General features: G+C 39.7%; 1 protein-coding gene across 1 annotated transcript in view; it reads left to right on the top strand.

Moving 5' to 3' along the window:
• The window catches only part of Wnk1 (WNK lysine deficient protein kinase 1), a 120,600-nt gene extending 102,552 nt beyond the window's left edge, over positions 1–18,048 (top strand). Inside the window, exons 20-25 of the mRNA XM_029478248.1 lie at positions 559–623; positions 2,297–2,958; positions 3,738–3,940; positions 5,962–6,156; positions 14,832–15,019; positions 15,350–18,048. Of these exons, the coding sequence (XP_029334108.1) occupies positions 559–623; positions 2,297–2,958; positions 3,738–3,940; positions 5,962–6,156; positions 14,832–15,019; positions 15,350–15,667 (1,631 nt within the window). The 3' untranslated portion in view covers positions 15,668–18,048. The remainder of the gene's footprint in view (positions 1–558; positions 624–2,296; positions 2,959–3,737; positions 3,941–5,961; positions 6,157–14,831; positions 15,020–15,349) is intronic.

Raw genomic sequence — 18,048 nt, 5'->3', positions numbered from 1 at the left:
CAGGGCCAAGAAGTGGGAGTGGGTGAGTAGGGAAGCAGGGCCTGGGGGTGGGTATAGGGAACTTTTGGGATAGCATTTTAAATTTTAAATAAAGAAAATATCTTTTAAAAAATGTAATTCAAAATGTTTAAAGCTTCAAAGGGGCTGGAGTGACTGCTCAGTACCATGGGAACTTGCTACTCTTGCAGAGGATCTGAGTTAAGTTTCCAAAATCCATCTTAGGTTTTTCACAACTTTCAGTAAGTCCCGATTCAGTGGGCCTGCCGCCATCTCTGGGACTTACAGTCACTCACACTAATGTGAACATACACGTAAAGAAAAATAAAATAAACCTTTCTTTTTAAAATTAAAAAAAAAAGAAACAATAGCAATTAAAAACAAATGTTGTGTATCTGATTGTGCACTTGTAGTTTCATACATGCTTGGAAGACTGACACAGAACGATCACATTTGTTAGCACACAGAGGGTAGGGTAGCAAAGGAATCTTCAGTATCACATTACTGATGAAAGAGATGTTAATTGGCTTTTGTCTTCCTCTATTCTTGTTTTCTCTCAAGGCACAGAAGGTCATGTCACAGCAACTAGTTCAGGAGCTGGTGTTGTTAAGATGGGGCGATTTCAGGTAAGAGGATCATTGTCTTTGCCTCTTTTGGGGACAGGGTATATAATTAAAAAAAAATGATTGGCCAGACCTGGTGGCATGGGCTATGATACTTGATACTTTGTTGAGAACCTGAGCAGGAGGGCAATCAATCAGTTCAGGGCATTCTTGGGACTACTGAGTAAGTTCAAGTCCAGACTTATTAAGATTCTTTTCTCAAAATTAAAAGTAAAAAGAAGGCTAGGACACTTAAGAAGCATATTCAAGACCTTCAATTCAATCCCCACCAAAAAGAGAAATACACACACACACACACACACACACACACACGCACACACACACATGACATAATACATCAATCTAATGATGCATTTTATTTTATATACCATTTTATAGCTCTATTGTTTATCCCTTGTAAACTATTACTACTAATTAAAGAAAATGCAAATTCATATTTTCTTCCACCTACCCCTTAACAACTGACTATAGCTTTACAAATTAACTTTTCTAGATCCCCCTTTCCAGTAGCAATTTGGTTTACCTAGACATTCTTTTGTTTCTTGTTGTAATTTTCCAACACACTAAGGAAAGTAATAGCAAACATCTAAAAATACCTTCCATATTTAGGATGTTTTTCTTAGGATTCAGCCTTCAAGTGAAGTCAGCATCAAGTGGTACTACATTTTATTTACCTACTTGGTGAGAATTTTTGACCCTTAGTACATACAAAACCATTTACAAAACCACTTTAATTATTTTGGGATAGTCCTTGGAGTTGGATATGTTGTTTGTTTGTTTGTTTTGTTTTTAATTCACAAACCAAAGTTCTAAGAGTTTGGGATATGCTGAGTTTATATGATGAACAAGCCATGGCATGGATGATCTTACTATTATTGATTCTAACATTTGAAGTTTGTTTGATATTATCTATTCATATGAAACATTCATTAAAATTTGACTGAGACGTGAATTTGTNTGATGTCACATGAGAGGTAAAAATGAATCATTTAGTTAGCAGCCACTGAGAATATGCATCTCAGTACTGATGCAGTGTTCTCTATAATAGGCGTCCACTTTACTTCACAATGATCAAACAGACTAAGAGAAGAAATGCCACAAGTTCACTGGAAAATAAGTTGATCCTCCTTTCTCCTTTATTCCCTGCCCCTCCTGGCCTCTCTCACCCTCTTTAAGCTAAGCTCTCCAGCTCAGGCTATACGTATATGAGGGTGGTTTTGAATTTCTTTCTGATCCTCTTGACACCACCTCCAGAGTATGCTGGGATTACAGGCATGTACTACCNTCACTGGTTTACTTAGTCCTGGAGGTTTCTCCCAAGGGCCTCATTTATATGAGGCAAGCATTTGGCCATTTGAGCTGTATCACCAGCAGATTTTTCTTTTCTAACTGTCCATGCTAAAAATGGAAGATCTGCTTCTCTACCCACCCCACTCACTTTTGTTTGTTTGACTTTGGGCTTTTTGTTTTTATTGTTTGTTCATTTCGTTTTTGAAAAAAGGNTTCACTGTGTAGCCTTAGCTGGCTTGGAACTTGCTATATAGCCCACGTTGGACTTGAACTGAAGGAGATCTTCCTGCCTCTNCCTCTGGAGTGCTAGGATTAAAGGTGTATACCACCTACCTAGCCAGGGACATCATTTTTTAATTATACTTCATTCTCTTTTTTTCCATCAGGTTTCAGTTACAATGGATGATGCCCAGAAAGAACGTAAAAATANGTCAGAAGATACAAAGTCGGTTCATTTTGAATCTAGCACATCAGAGTCATCAGTTCTTTCAAGTAGTAGTCCAGAGAGTACCNTGGTAAAGCCAGAGCCTAATGGAATTACTATTTCTGGCATCTCCTTAGATGTCCCAGACAGCACCCACAAAGCACCTACCCCAGAAGCAAAGTCAGATGCAGGACAGCCTACCAAGGTGGGACGTTTTCAGGTGACAACTACAGCCAACAAAGTGGGTCGTTTCTCTGTTTCAAGAACTGAGGACAAGGTCACAGAGCTCAAAAAAGAGGGACCAGTGGCCTCTCCTCCTTTCAGAGATTCAGAACAAACTGTTATTCCTGCTGTGATACCAAAGAAGGAGAAGCCTGAGCTGGCGGAACCTTCCCATCTGAATGGGCCATCTTCAGACCTAGAGGCTGCCTTTCTAAGTAGGGGTACAGAGGATGGCTCAGGTAGTCCACACTCTCCCCCTCACCTGTGTTCAAAGAGCCTTCCCATCCAGAATCTAAGTCAAAGCCTTAGTAATTCATTCAACTCCTCGTACATGAGTAGTGACAATGAGTCCGACATTGAAGATGAAGACTTAAGGTTAGAATTACGACGACTACGAGAAAAGTAAGTAATTTTTTCATGTAAAATAGTGTTAGTACCTTACCTGGTATTAATAGCTTTTCAATGCAGATNCTAATTTTACACCCCATTTGAGCAGAAAGTGATAACAGAAGCTAAAATTACCTGATACATTATTCNTTGAGTTGTCCTGTACTCACCAGCACCCATGGCATTTCTACTTTTGGGATCTCTTTAACACCTCTATATTATTGTTTTTTATTATGGCACCTTTAAAGAAAGTTGTTTATGTGTATAAGGGTTTTGCCTGCATATATGTATATGCATGATATGCATGCCTAGGGTAGGACAAAAGTCAGTATCATTCTCTGGACCTGGAGTCACAGATGGTTGTTGACTGTGATGTGGGTACTGCCAACTGAACCCAGGTCCTCTGCAAGAGAGAAACTGCTCTTAACTGCTGAACCATCTCTCCAGCTATGTTAGTAACTAACAACTCTTGGTTGCTTGTTAGTCTATAACATGAATCTAATAATAGCGCTACAATATATAATTGTGATCAGTTGGCCTATCACTTGGATCACATTAGCATTTTTACCTACCCTTTATATGACCTCAAGTCATTTTTTTTTGTAGTATGCTATCATCTAGGCTAGGAGCTTGCTAGAATGTGTCTTGTATAATAGAAAATGAAAATGCAAAAATGAATTGTAAAAGTAGAATCTCACATTTAGCACTTGATTGCAGATTTAAGAATATGCTTTAACTCTTACTTCACCAATGATGGTTATCTTTTTATCTGTGTCTTATTATTTTTTTTGTAGACATCTTAAAGAGATTCAGGACCTGCAGAGTCGTCAGAAGCATGAAATTGAATCTTTGTATACTAAACTGGGCAAGGTTCCCCCTGCTGTCATTATTCCCCCAGCTGCTCCTCTGTCGGGGAGAAGAAGGAGACCTACTAAAAGCAAAGGCAGCAAGTCTAGTCGCAGCAGCTCATTGGGCAATAAAAGCCCACAGCTTTCAGGTACAATACCCTGGGCCTTCATGTTAGTCATCTCATGTCTGTATCCCACCATGTATGTAACTACTAAACATTGGTTAACTTCTATTACATTGCAAAGGTGTTTAGCTTTCTAGTATTCCTTCTTCTTTGAGTTTTCTATCTCTCGTATATTTTGAACCTCTGTTGACACTATAGAAGTAGGCTTTTGGTTTGTTTGTTTGTTTTATTTCCTTATTTTTTTCTTATGTAATTGGTGTTACTGTTTATCTTACTAACAATCTTTGTTTATGATTATTCTTCAGAATAAACATTCAGCTCTGTCAATTCATATAATGCAACATTTGATCAGACCCTTAGGCATTTAGAAGAAAAAAATTATTCTCTGTCTAGTTAACTAAAGATACTTTCTTCTTTTTAAAAAAAAAAAAAAAGTATGTATTTTTATTCCATGTGCATTGCTATATAGCCTGCATATATGTCTGTGTAATGTGTCAGATCTCCTGGAACTGGAGTTGCAGATGGTTGTGAGCGGCCATGTGGTTGCTGGGAGTTGAACCCAGGTCCTTTGGAAGAGCAGCCAGTGCTCCTAACCACAGAGCCATCTCTCCAGCCTCAAGATTCTTTCTTTTTTAAATGTCTGTGAATTGACCATAATTGTATCAACTTAATTTAGCTGTCAGAGACTTGGGTGTGCCTAAGTGGTAATACCATAAATGAAGCTTTGCATCTCATGTATTTGTCTTAGGATAAAGAACTGGATGGTGACTCTAATCAAAGATAAAAAATCATAACTTTTCATAATAGACTATGCCTATTTCAATGGGATACAAAGTTTTGTCCTTGTGTAGTATATGACAGCTAATTGGTTTCAGAGTTAAGAGAGGGTGAAAAGTGGATTGATTTCACATTTGTTCTCCAGGTCTAGTTGAAGTATGGAAAGCAGGCATTTGCAAATTTCTTACCTGCTCTCTATTATCTAAAAAATGTTTATAGTTATTCAAACATTTTCTTGTATTTGACCAGTTTATTCAACTTTATATTAATAGAGATATATCTGTGTAGGAGAGTGGCTAATTCAGATGCAGACTCTGGATATGACATAATTTTTAGTGCATTTCTATTTAAATAGTAACCTCTGCTCGCTCCGGTCAGCCCCACTTGCTCCGGTTGACCCCACTCGCTCAGTCCCTGCTTGCTCTGGCCCAAAGATTTATTATTATACATAAGTACACTGTAACTGTCTTCAGACACACCAGAAGAGGGCGTCAGATCTCATTACAGGTGGTTGTGAGCCACCCTGTGGTTGCTGGGATTTGAACTCAGGACCTTCAGAAGAACAGTCAGTGCTCTTACCTGCTGAGCCATCTCTCCAGCCCCTTTTTATATATCTTATATCATGTGTATTTATTAGAAAATGGAAGCAGAGACTAACAGCCTGTTTGTGTAGTCACCCATCTTTCTAATAGGCAGAATCCAGTGATTATGGAAGCAGAAANGGAAGCTCTGTATCTATCTTGTAGTTTAATTTACTGTACATTCTGCTCAGGTTAGTGAGCTCTACGTGTTATCTAAAGCTATCATTCTTGAGGAGCAATTCATAATAACTCTATGTTTATAAATTTATCTTTTCTCACCTTCATATCAATAAAGTTTTTGTCCATTTGTCATTTTCTGGGTTTATTTGTTTATTTTATTTACCACTCAGTANGAATAGGAAACAGAAACAATAAGTGTATTTGGAAAGGCTTATGTGTTGTTTGTTTATTTTTTTATTTCCTTTTGTTTTATTACTTATTTATTGAAGATATGGTCTCATGTATCCCAAACTAGCTTCATGCTCACTGTGCAGTTAAGGATTATCTTGAATGCCTGATCATTCTTCCTCCACTTTCCAGGTGCTGGGATTACAGACATGCTGACCACCATACCCTAGTTTATATGGTGCTAGACATGAAATCCAGTGCTTCACGAATGCTTAGTGAATTAAAATATAGCTTCAGCCGTTTCTACATGATTTTTCATGCTTCTTTATCTTTCAACAGGTAACCTGTCTGGTCAGAGTGGAACTTCAGTCTTACACCCACAACAGACCCTCCATCCCGCAGGAAACACCCCCGAGACTGGGCACAGCCAGCTGTTACAGCCTCTTAAGCCATCTCCCTCCAGTGACAACCTCTATTCAGCCTTTACCAGTGATGGTGCCATTTCAGTACCAAGCCTTTCTGCTCCAGGTCAAGGTAAGAATTCAAAGTGACCACCATCTTCCAGAAACATTAAAATAGAAATATTGCCATACTTGGTACAAAAGGAAGATGAATAACTTACTGCCATCCCTGAGTCGAAAGAGTCTGAGTTGTTAAGCAATGACTGGCCATTGAACTTAGCAGAAAAACTGAGTAGGGGTTAGAACCACTGACCTCCTTGCTTCCAGCCATCTGATAGGATAGCTTCTTGTTTGTTGTTTAGACAGCACCTCATTTTATAGCCTAACTTAACGTGGAACCCGGCTAACCTGGGTCCTCCCGGAAGTCCTCTTGCTTCAGCCTCCCACNTGCATGAATTACAGGTGTAAGTCATCAAACCCAGCTCTGAAATAACTTACTTTGAAAGAATAACCATTNTACCTGCAGCCTATATGTATAGCTGATTTAAGACTTAGACCTTAACCTTTCACACTAAGCCAAGACTTGTGGACAAAATTCTAAGGAGTTGCTGGCAGTTTTTAAAAACTAATGTCTTTTTTTTTTTTTGACCAATATGCTTTTAAACTCCCAAGCATGATAGCAACATTCTGAAATGACTAGCTCTAACATCTATTTTTTTTAATACATAGTGAACATTGATTTAGAAAATAAGAAAATTTCAGAGAGTGGGACAGGTTCCAAGAGCGGAATATCCTAAGATCAAATTCTTGATCCATACTCTTCTTACCAAAATACTGTTTTGTTTAGTATTATTCAAAACTTACTGCACAGAGCTTTTAGTGACTAAAATTAAGTGAGAAGTGAAAGGAGAGACTAGGTATATCAGTGGTTAAGAGACTAGGTATATCAGTGGTTATACCTGGTTATACCTGGCTAGCTGCTTTTGCAGAGGACCTGGGTNTAATTCCCAGCACTCATGTGCAGGCTCCCAGCCATCCCGGGCATCTGATGTTCTCTTCTGACCTCTGATGGCAGTGCATGGATATGGTCCACAGACTTTCAGGCCAAACACTCATACACATATTTTAAAAATTGAAAGGAAAGCCAGGTATTATAGCACATGACTTTGAGGCTGAGGCCAGGCTGGGCTATAGTAGTGAAACCTGTTTCCAAAAAAAAAAAAAAAAAGACCAAAAAACAGAGGAGTTATTAATAGAGAAAAATTGAAATGAATTGGATATTTGGGTAGAAAGGAGTTGGGGGACAGACTACAGAAAAGTAAGTGCCTTTTGCACATTTACATAAAATCTAAACATTCCATTTTCCCTTCACCTAGTTAATGTGTTTGCTTAATAAGAATCNACACAAAGCTGCTAGCATTATTCCAATCGTAAAAAAAAGCTTCATTTCTGCCAATGGAGTGAGGTCTGGCGTCTCTGTCTCATACAGCAGATGGACTTCCCTGCGGATCTCGCTCTTCTACATGCCATCCAGTGTGTCACCACTCCAGCCTCAAGCTCTAACATCTTGTAGTTGTGTTGTCTCTTCTCCTCTCTGTTCTTTCCTTTTCCCTTCTCACAGGCTGTGCGAAGTTTAACTGTGCATCTGAGCAGGTGACATTCAAACCTGGTGGCAGGAGGACCCGATTTCTGAGTACGCCCTGCTTGGCTCTTTGTGTGTAACTCCTTTACTCCTTCCTTGTCCTTGTTTTTCTGCTGCTTTGGATCTGATTTGTCACGCAGTCCATTTTCATTTGTCTTTATATTTCATCTACTCACTGGCTTGGCTGATTGTTACCCTCAGAAGTTTGGGTCCCCATTGTTAATTATAGGAAAAGATCCAAAAGCAACAGGAAGTTTTTAGAGATTTCAAAATAACTTCCAGGTAGAATTGTTTCTTTTAATCTATTTTAGGCTGCAATACACAGTCTATTCTGTGACATTAGTGGTGGTAGGTACCCCTGAATCCCATGTTAGGGAAGGAAAAGCAAAGATTGCAAGTTTGAGGCCAGCATGAACTACATAGCAAGTCTCTTTCTCAAAATTAAAATTAAAAGAAAAAGACAGTAAGCATGTTCCTAACCAATTCTTACTAAAGATAAAAGCACACCTTCTCAATTAAGCCTGAATATTTGCAAGTTGAAAGAGACTAGAAATCCCTTTCCATCATTACCAACTCCATGACACTTAAATAGTTCAAAGAACATTTAATATAGTTATCTTGACAAAGCATTTATTCTTTTGAAGACCAAAGCTGAAGTNCAAAGCTGAAGATCTGCACATGAAATTTGTCATTTTAATATTAATAGAACTCCCCCACTTTCTGTTTAAAAAACAAGGTGCGGGAAGCTAGAAAAATACCTCAAAAAGTGCTTGCTATGTAGAGAGCCTGAGTGTGATCCCTAGAACCTAAGTTAAAGGCTTAGCATATTGGCTTGTACTTGTAATCCTAGTAGCAGCAAAGCTGGAGAAAGGATCCCAGGTCTCACGAGCAAATCAGTTTGGCCNAAAAAAAAAAGACCAAAAAACAGAGGAGTTATTAATAGAGAAAAATTGAAATGAATTGGATATTTGGGTAGAAAGGAGTTGGGGGACAGACTACAGAAAAGTAAGTGCCTTTTGCACATTTACATAAAATCTAAACATTCCATTTTCCCTTCACCTAGTTAATGTGTTTGCTTAATAAGAATCNACACAAAGCTGCTAGCATTATTCCAATCGTAAAAAAAAGCTTCATTTCTGCCAATGGAGTGAGGTCTGGCGTCTCTGTCTCATACAGCAGATGGACTTCCCTGCGGATCTCGCTCTTCTACATGCCATCCAGTGTGTCACCACTCCAGCCTCAAGCTCTAACATCTTGTAGTTGTGTTGTCTCTTCTCCTCTCTGTTCTTTCCTTTTCCCTTCTCACAGGCTGTGCGAAGTTTAACTGTGCATCTGAGCAGGTGACATTCAAACCTGGTGGCAGGAGGACCCGATTTCTGAGTACGCCCTGCTTGGCTCTTTGTGTGTAACTCCTTTACTCCTTCCTTGTCCTTGTTTTTCTGCTGCTTTGGATCTGATTTGTCACGCAGTCCATTTTCATTTGTCTTTATATTTCATCTACTCACTGGCTTGGCTGATTGTTACCCTCAGAAGTTTGGGTCCCCATTGTTAATTATAGGAAAAGATCCAAAAGCAACAGGAAGTTTTTAGAGATTTCAAAATAACTTCCAGGTAGAATTGTTTCTTTTAATCTATTTTAGGCTGCAATACACAGTCTATTCTGTGACATTAGTGGTGGTAGGTACCCCTGAATCCCATGTTAGGGAAGGAAAAGCAAAGATTGCAAGTTTGAGGCCAGCATGAACTACATAGCAAGTCTCTTTCTCAAAATTAAAATTAAAAGAAAAAGACAGTAAGCATGTTCCTAACCAATTCTTACTAAAGATAAAAGCACACCTTCTCAATTAAGCCTGAATATTTGCAAGTTGAAAGAGACTAGAAATCCCTTTCCATCATTACCAACTCCATGACACTTAAATAGTTCAAAGAACATTTAATATAGTTATCTTGACAAAGCATTTATTCTTTTGAAGACCAAAGCTGAAGTNCAAAGCTGAAGATCTGCACATGAAATTTGTCATTTTAATATTAATAGAACTCCCCCACTTTCTGTTTAAAAAACAAGGTGCGGGAAGCTAGAAAAATACCTCAAAAAGTGCTTGCTATGTAGAGAGCCTGAGTGTGATCCCTAGAACCTAAGTTAAAGGCTTAGCATATTGGCTTGTACTTGTAATCCTAGTAGCAGCAAAGCTGGAGAAAGGATCCCAGGTCTCACGAGCAAATCAGTTTGGCCNTGTTAACAAGCCCTGGGCCAATGAGAGACCCTTCCTCAGAAGAAAACTGGGTGTTGTCATGAAGACCCACACCTGAGTTTGTTCTCCAACCTCCACATGTACCAATACACAGGAGAGCACACACCGAAAAGAAAGGTACAGTGGGGCTGGGAAGATGGCTCGAGAGTTAGGAGCACTGGCTGCTCTTCCAGTGGACTCAGGTTCAATTTTCAACACCCACATGGCAGCTCACAACTATCTACAATGCCAGTTCAACATCCTCCTCTGGCCTTAGAANACCACACACATAAGGTACACAGACATACACNCAGGCAAAATACCCATATGTGTAAAATAAAAATAAATTCTAATTTAATCATTAATAATAAGGTGACATCTGCACAGGAGCAAATGCCCTATCTTGTCTTCTCCAGGTAAGGAATAAATANTGCTACTTCCTAGGGCTGTTGTGCAGTTTAAATGTGATATTGTTCATAAAAACATCTGGTACTTAGTAGGTGGCCAATACTGTATATTGAGAGAAAAAAATATAAGAGAAAAACCTCAAGTAAGAAAAAGAACTTGATTAGAGTTTGAATAATAATTGGTTAAGGCCTCAAACTTCTGGTGTGGTTCTTCGTGCTTTTAAACGCATGTGCTAACGCCATCAGTGTTCCTGAGTATGGCTCAGGGGGCCTTTGGCCTCTTCATGGTGGGAAGAATTTGCTCTCTGCTCTGTTCTTGTGCCTTTGTGTATTAGATTTAACCCCTGTTTCCCTCACTGACATATTTGTCATCCTTCTTCCCCTGTTCTTTTTTTCCTGAGTTAGTTATGGATTGCTTCTGCCTATAGCGTTCTCTTACCACATTCCCACACATGTCAGTGGTCCAGGGCTGAGCTCTTCAACAAAGTGGCTGGAGGGCATTTTCCATTTTCGTAGTTTCCAAGCATGTATAATTTGGGTATGCATTTATCAATAGCTTCTTTTTTTTTTTTTAATTAGGGTAGCTTTGACTACATATGTTATTAGCACATTTGAAATTAAGCATTCAATTTATATGTCCAGCTAGAAAGATTAATAATAACAGTAATAATAATAATAGGATAATAGGGTATTAATGCATTCAATTTATATGTCCAGCTAGAAAGATTAATAATAACAGTAATAATAATAATAGGATAATAGGGTATTAATGCATTCAATTTATATGTCCAGCTAGAAAGATTAATAATAACAGTAATAATAATAATAGGATAATAGGGTATTAATGCATTCAATTTATATGTCCAGCTAGAAAAATTAATAATAGTAATAATATATTATTGATAATAGAGTATTATTAATAGGGTATTAATAAATGTGACATGCCAGGCCTGTAATACACAGCCTGATATGTTTGAGAAGAAAAAAGACAAAGCAAGGCTTCCTTCTGTAATATCTGATATGCACCATTTGAATTAATTTTGTATCTCACAGCATACTCTTAATTATAGGCAGTATTATCTGTTTGAAAATGAAAGGCCTTATACCTATGGAAGGTGCATCATGATATGTCATGTAAAACTGCTGGACAAATCNTAGGAGGCAGATTTTTAAAAATACATAGAAAACAGGTACTTGAAAGCGTGAANGGACCCTTACTAGTTTTGGATACATTATCATATGTTCTCAAAATAATTTGGAAGCACGGCTTGGCTTAATGCTTTATCTATATTTAAAGGTTGCTTGTTTTCCACATACTTTTAAATTATTTCTGGAAGGGATGGGGCATATGGAGGGGGGAAGCGAGAGTCCGTGTATGTAGTGTAGGAGTGTGTGTGTGTGTGTGTGTGTGTGTGTGTGTATACCTAGGATGTGGAAATATAACAACCAGTTTAAATTAACTTGCTTTAACAATGGAACTGATTTAAATGCTTTATAACAACCCAGCAGGAGAAACAGGAAGTAGGACAAGATCAATGGANGTACTGCTTGGGTATTTGAAATTCAAGCAGTAAGACCTGTTCCTTCCTCCTCTAGAGCCTTAATGCCACATTATAGTTTAGAAATAGATTAGGTGTAAAAGTTCAGCATCTGTCATCCAGGCTTTAGAGTCCACCTGATAATTATGTTAATACTCACAAGCCAGTTAGACTAATCTATAGACTTGTATTTACATCTAGGGCTACCAGGTCCCACCCAGCTATGTCCCCTCCTGCTTTCTCTTGCTGGGTTTCTGTGTGCTGTTTGGAGAGTCTGTAAAGATTTTACACTGATATTTCTTTAACACACTGCTCTCTCTTTATGCTTCAGGGAAGATGGTGAAAAAAGTCTGTCCTTGCAACCAGCTCTGTAGTAATTATCTTTTCTTTCTGTTACTTTTGGTCCTGATTGCAAAGCCATGAGTTCTTTGAACTCTGAAGCCTCATTAACTCCCTGTTTCCTAATTTCCATCCATTCCTGCACCCTCTTCTGATATATTCCTTAATATGCTTAACTGCCATATTTAATTACTACAACTTCCAGATTGAGAAACCACTTCATAGTTAGTGCTCTCCTGTGAGCCCAGCTGGGTTAGTCGTGGATCCACTGTGATGGAGGGAGCCTAGGATCCGTACAGAGGGTCTCNGAGGCAGGGAGCATGCTCCCACCACTGTTGGTCACACTGGGAACCCAGCGATGATCTAGGTGTACAGACAGCCATGTTCTCATCTCATTCATAGCACAGTAGTAGTTGTTGCTCAGCTAGTAGGGAGAGGAGTGCTGCTTGGTTGGTAGAGCTTGGCTTTTTAGCCTAGGGGTTTCTCATTAAAATAAAGTGCAAATGCTAAGAATTTAGTACTNAACAGGTTATAAGAATATAGAGAGTTAACAAAATTCTATGGGTGGGATTATTTGGCAATAAATATGGCTTATATGATNGCTGATGGACATGTCTTAATAATGGCTGATGGACATGTCTTAATCTGACAGCGTAGGGATAGGAGAAACTTAGAAGATGAATTTAAGGGAATAAAATCTATCCTACTTTATAAAGCTTTCAGGGAACTGAAAACATTTTAAAGTAACCACACTGCAGAAAGCCTGTTAATCCTACTTTATAGTCAGAAACTAAAATAAGAAGCTAACTGTAGGGTGACTCTCACATGTACGGTAAAGCTCATTTTTAGAATACAGTATTGAGGAATATAGACTAAAATGAATGGCATTTGGTTTTAAAGGGCCCTCACAACATCAAGAGCAACTAGCATCAGACTAGGGAAGTGTGACTTATGGCATGAGCTCTCTGGACAAGCAGTGCTCACCCTGACTTGGCTTCTCATCTGGCATCGACAGCTCTGCTCACTTGTGGATATTTTTNATTGTTTTGATCATCTGCCCTGTCATCTAGCAGGATGCTAGTCCTTGTGCATGCCACATGCCTGCTTTCTGGGTTTCCTCAATGTTGTAACTGCCTATCTCATGGCCTGTGCTTCCTTCCCACTGCATCTTTGTCCCACACTTGCTATTCAAGGAAGGCTGTTTCCTGTGTTTTTATACTTTCCCACTTGGTTTCCTATACTGTAGGTGAATTACTCTACATTTACACTGTATAGTGACAATCCTCTGCAGTTTTAGCAGGCACCATGTGATGCAACAATTCATGTCTTGCCACAGCAACCAAAGAAGCATGTGAGCATCCTTATTCTGCAGCTTCACCCAAGTTAGCNTTCCTCTAGCACAGACATGCTTTTAGCTAGAGACATTCCCTTCGTGGTAAAANNGATACACCCTTTGGTACCAACAGTGGATTGCAGTGGGTATTTGTAGGTAGGGTTGCTTCAGGTGTGCTGCTGTGCTCTGGTGTTCTGCTTTGGCATTTGAAAGCAGGAAAACGCATGCATTTAGTCCCAGAGTTCCTTGANTATGGTAGGACCTTCTGGCTCACAACATTNGTAACCTTTATTTACTGTGTAGTAAATGTCAAGTCTACTAATTAAGTGGGGGATAAAAACCAAAAATAAGACCATGACTCTTGTTTCCCTCTTCCCTAAAACTCGCCTCTTCGAATAACCTTCAGTGTGCCCTCCAGCTGAACCGAAATCAGGCAGGACACAGACTCCTCCTTTCTTTCTCATCAAACCATAGAAATAGAAATCCTTCATCATAACCTATGCCTTCTCTCCCCTCTGCACCCCTGCCTCAGCTGCATTTTCCTGTTGCTTCTACCCAGGAGTGCTTCTTCTGTTGGGAAGAATGGGGAGAAGGGATGAGAATCCTTGACCAGTTAAAACCCAAGTCCTCAAGAAGTCATAACTTCATGGAGCTGAGAATTTCAGGCATTTCTGCTGCTGCCAAATCTCAGTTCTTTATTCATGGGACATCGAGAGGAGTTGAAGCCTCGACTCCTTCCAAATTTATATTTACAAATTTATGTTTATGGTTTCAGGTGAAAACTTTTGAACAAAGCATGTAGCATCTCCTTATTTCTATCTGTTTAAGAGCATCTAAAGAATGAACACCACAGCATACATGCTGTCTGGAAACCCCATCTTTTCCACAGAAGCCCTGATCTCTGCCTTTGTACTATATAACTTGCCCAGTGCACAGTACTTATTTGGCCCTGCTCTCTACAAAGTTCCATAGCAGCCAGCCCCGTGGACCATATCACTCCCTCATCAGTGTGTTGCTGGGAATAGAATACTGGCAGACAGTCCCAGTGTTAGAAAATGCCCTTCCCCTTCATGCCTGCCACCATTCCAAGTTGTTTAGCCTTATCTACAAGCTGTGGAAGAGAAACCATTTTCACTACCTGTTGTGCAAAAGCAAATGGATAAGTAATACTTCAAAATCTTCCTCTCCTGCATGGCTTCCCAAATATTCTNCCCATTCCGTGGCTTGCCAATCATTATCCTATGACATTTTCCCCTTTCCCCAGAGTTATATCCAAGACCCCACTTTAATGCTAATATTGTGTTACTTACAATTCTAGGGACCAGCAGCACAAATACCGTTGGAGGAACAGTGAGTAGCCAGGCTGCCCAGGCTCAGCCTCCTGCTATGACTTCCAGTAGGAAGGGCACATTCACAGATGACCTGCACAAGTTAGTAGACAACTGGGCCCGAGATGCCATGAATCTTTCAGGCAGGAGAGGCAGCAAAGGACACATGAATTATGAGGTGAGTCTTCTTTTTCCTAACCCGCCGGACTATAAACACAGACATGTCACTATCTTCTTCAGTAGCCTGTGGATTCTAACTATTACTGAGAAAACAAGGCAGCAATCATTTTGGTACCCTTTTTCTTCAACATCCTGCACTACCTGCATGTGCACATAAACACATCTCAGATCCTACTGTTCACTCCTCCTTATTAAGGGTAGAGCCAATAAATATGGGCGGCTTCATTATATTTTGTTAATGCTAAGATTAGAACATCTCAGCTCTACAACAGCATTACAATATCACCCATTTTGCATCAAATTCTCATTGCTACTTTCTTGTTTTTAGGGCCCTGGAATGGCAAGGAAGTTCTCTGCTCCTGGGCAGCTGTGTGTTCCCATGACCTCAAACCTGGGTGGCTCTACCCCCATCTCTGCAGCATCTGCTACCTCTCTAGGTCACTTCACCAAATCCATGTGTCCCCCACAGCAGTATGGTTTTCCACCTGCCCCATTTGGCACTCAGTGGAGTGGAACAGGTGGTCCAGCACCNCAGCCACTTGGCCAGTTCCAACCTGTAGGAACCGCATCCTTGCAAAATTTCAACATCAGCAATTTGCAGAAGTCCATCAGCAATCCCCCAGGTTCCAATCTACGGACCACCTAGTCAGCAGCAAGGATGTTAACTGAGTANATTTGGGGGCAGGAAATGGAATGCTGGGGGGTGGGGGTGGGGAAGTAGCCTATATACTAACTACTAGTGCTGCATTTAACTGGTTATTTCTTGCCAGAAGGGAATGTTTTTAATATCATTTTGAGCCCTCAGAATGGAGAACCACCCTCCTTCTCCGTTTGTTGGAGTTATAAAAGAAGGAAAGAACAGCTTTCTGGTGGAGGGGCTGCCTGAGACTGCTTTTCTGTTTTTGTACCCACCAGTAAGGCCTAGAACTAGAAGAGAGCCTTGTTACCAGAAAGCCCCAAGAGCTCAATGTAAGCCAAACCCGATCTGTATCTGTAAGTGGNCAGAGCTCTTAATTTTGACATGTGTCCCAAATTCCTTATTCCCTCAACAATGCACACCTTAAGACAAAGGTTCTCTCCACTCTGATCCCTACCCCCACTTTTCCCCCCTTTTACAACCTAGTGAAAAATACCAGGGGACTGGGGCTGCAACCCTTTCTTACATAGGTCATTAATGCTTTAAGCAAAAGATATTAGCAGCTTTGACTGCAGCATTAGCAATTAGGGAAAACAATGATGTTCCCTGCGGACATGTAACTTTGCCATCAGTTTTGATGTGGAAACACTGTGATATATAAATGTTGTTGGACAACATTAGTTTTAAGAGAAAAATTTGAAAGGTTTAAAAGGTTCACACACACACAAAAGCTAGCTCTGTCCTTTACTTATTAAGACACTTTAACTTTTTCCTTTGTATTTCCATTGTATTAGATAAATAAATGTGAATGTAAAATTGTATAAATTACTGTACTTGAATACTTCTGTTCTCCCAGTATTGCTTGCTGGATATTTTAGTGCCTTGGACTTCTATTGCTTCTGCTGTTAGCATCAACTTACCAGACCCCAGGTCACCAAAGGGTATGTGGAAAAGAAATCTTAGGTCCACATGACCCCAGCAGTGGATATGCCAAAGGGAAAATGAAAGTGTTTTTGGTTTTGGTTTGGTTTATTTTTTTGTTTTGTTTTTGTTTTTGTTTTTTTCAGTCGTTTCAATTTTGCCTAGAGCAGGTGTAAGGTGAGCACAGTGAAGTTGGCATCAGTGGTTGAAAACAAAGTTCTGTTTCAGAAAGAATGAGGAGGGCTGTGAGCTGTGTGTGAAAGACAAGGACTGAAGATGTGGGGACAAGCTTGTTTGAAGTGATGCTTGGCCAGTGAACAAACAAGATCTAGAAGAGATTAAACAAAAAGAGGGGAGTGGGCTAGATTTTAAGTTGGGAAGGATGATAGTGCCAAGTCACAGATGGAAANTGTTGCTCTAAGGAAACCTGCTTGGTTGCCCCCACCTCTTGTTGCACAAGTACCACACTTTCTCTGCTTTAAGTACTGTATTGTGGGAATTCAACCCACTTCTGACTTTCTAAGCATTGTAGGAAAAAGTGCTTATTTCCTTTCCTACCTGTAGCACAGTCAGAATCTATTGTGCTGCCTGTACTTCTATATTAGAATACTCTCACATTTTCATACCCATATCCCCAAATAACAGCAACCAACCAGTATTATCTGATTTTTCTGGCAATAGGGACCTAATTGGCTGATTGGGATCTGAATATTCTGGAAAAGTGGAGAAAAGTAGAACTTATTTCTTGGGTGCTTCCTCCTTCACCTTGAGTTGGGAACTGACACATTTCCAACTTTATGACACATCCCAGGAGTTGCCACACTAGCAAGGCTTCTTTCTGTAAGAGTCTTGTTCTTTTTAAGTTGGTCGAGGCCCAAAGATACAAGTGAGAGCTGAAAGTTTCAGGAGAGGGAAGTGTAATGAGCAGGGCTTTTGTTTCAGGTCGTGCTACCAAAGTGCTGACTCATTTATTCCTTTTGGGAGAGGGTAACAGGTACTGTGGGAGTGAAGCAGGGTACAGGATGACTGAGTGCTTCGTACCAGCAGTAGAGGGAGCCAAATGCANCATGTGGTGTTTGGTTTAGTCATCCTGAGTGAGGTCTGTTCCCCCTTCACAGAGGTTTACTGTTGGTTTCCCCCTCCTGTGGATGAAATAACTGAAGCCTAGAGAAACGAGCTAGTGCTACTGAACTGTTTAAATTATTTTTGTGTTAATAGTACACTTTGAGTATCTTTCCACATTTAAAAAGAACTTTCCGAATTATAAATGTTTTCCTTACGTTATTTAACAATGTACACTGTTTAAAACTGAATTCAAACCTTGGGGTTTCTCAGCAGCCGTTAACTGTACATTTGCACTAACTCCGGGGGTTGCGCTTCTGTAAGATTGCGCTTTGTGCTTCAGTTTGTTACCTTTGTAGACTTATTTAATGAAACCATTCAAATAAACCAAACTTGCTTTTGTTGAA

Source organism: Mus caroli, chromosome 6, assembly GCF_900094665.2.
Source record: "Mus caroli chromosome 6, CAROLI_EIJ_v1.1, whole genome shotgun sequence".
In the NCBI taxonomy this organism is placed as follows: domain Eukaryota; kingdom Metazoa; phylum Chordata; class Mammalia; order Rodentia; family Muridae; genus Mus; species Mus caroli.
Note: the sequence above shows the minus strand (reverse complement) of the source record. Positions and strands in the feature narration are given on the sequence as shown.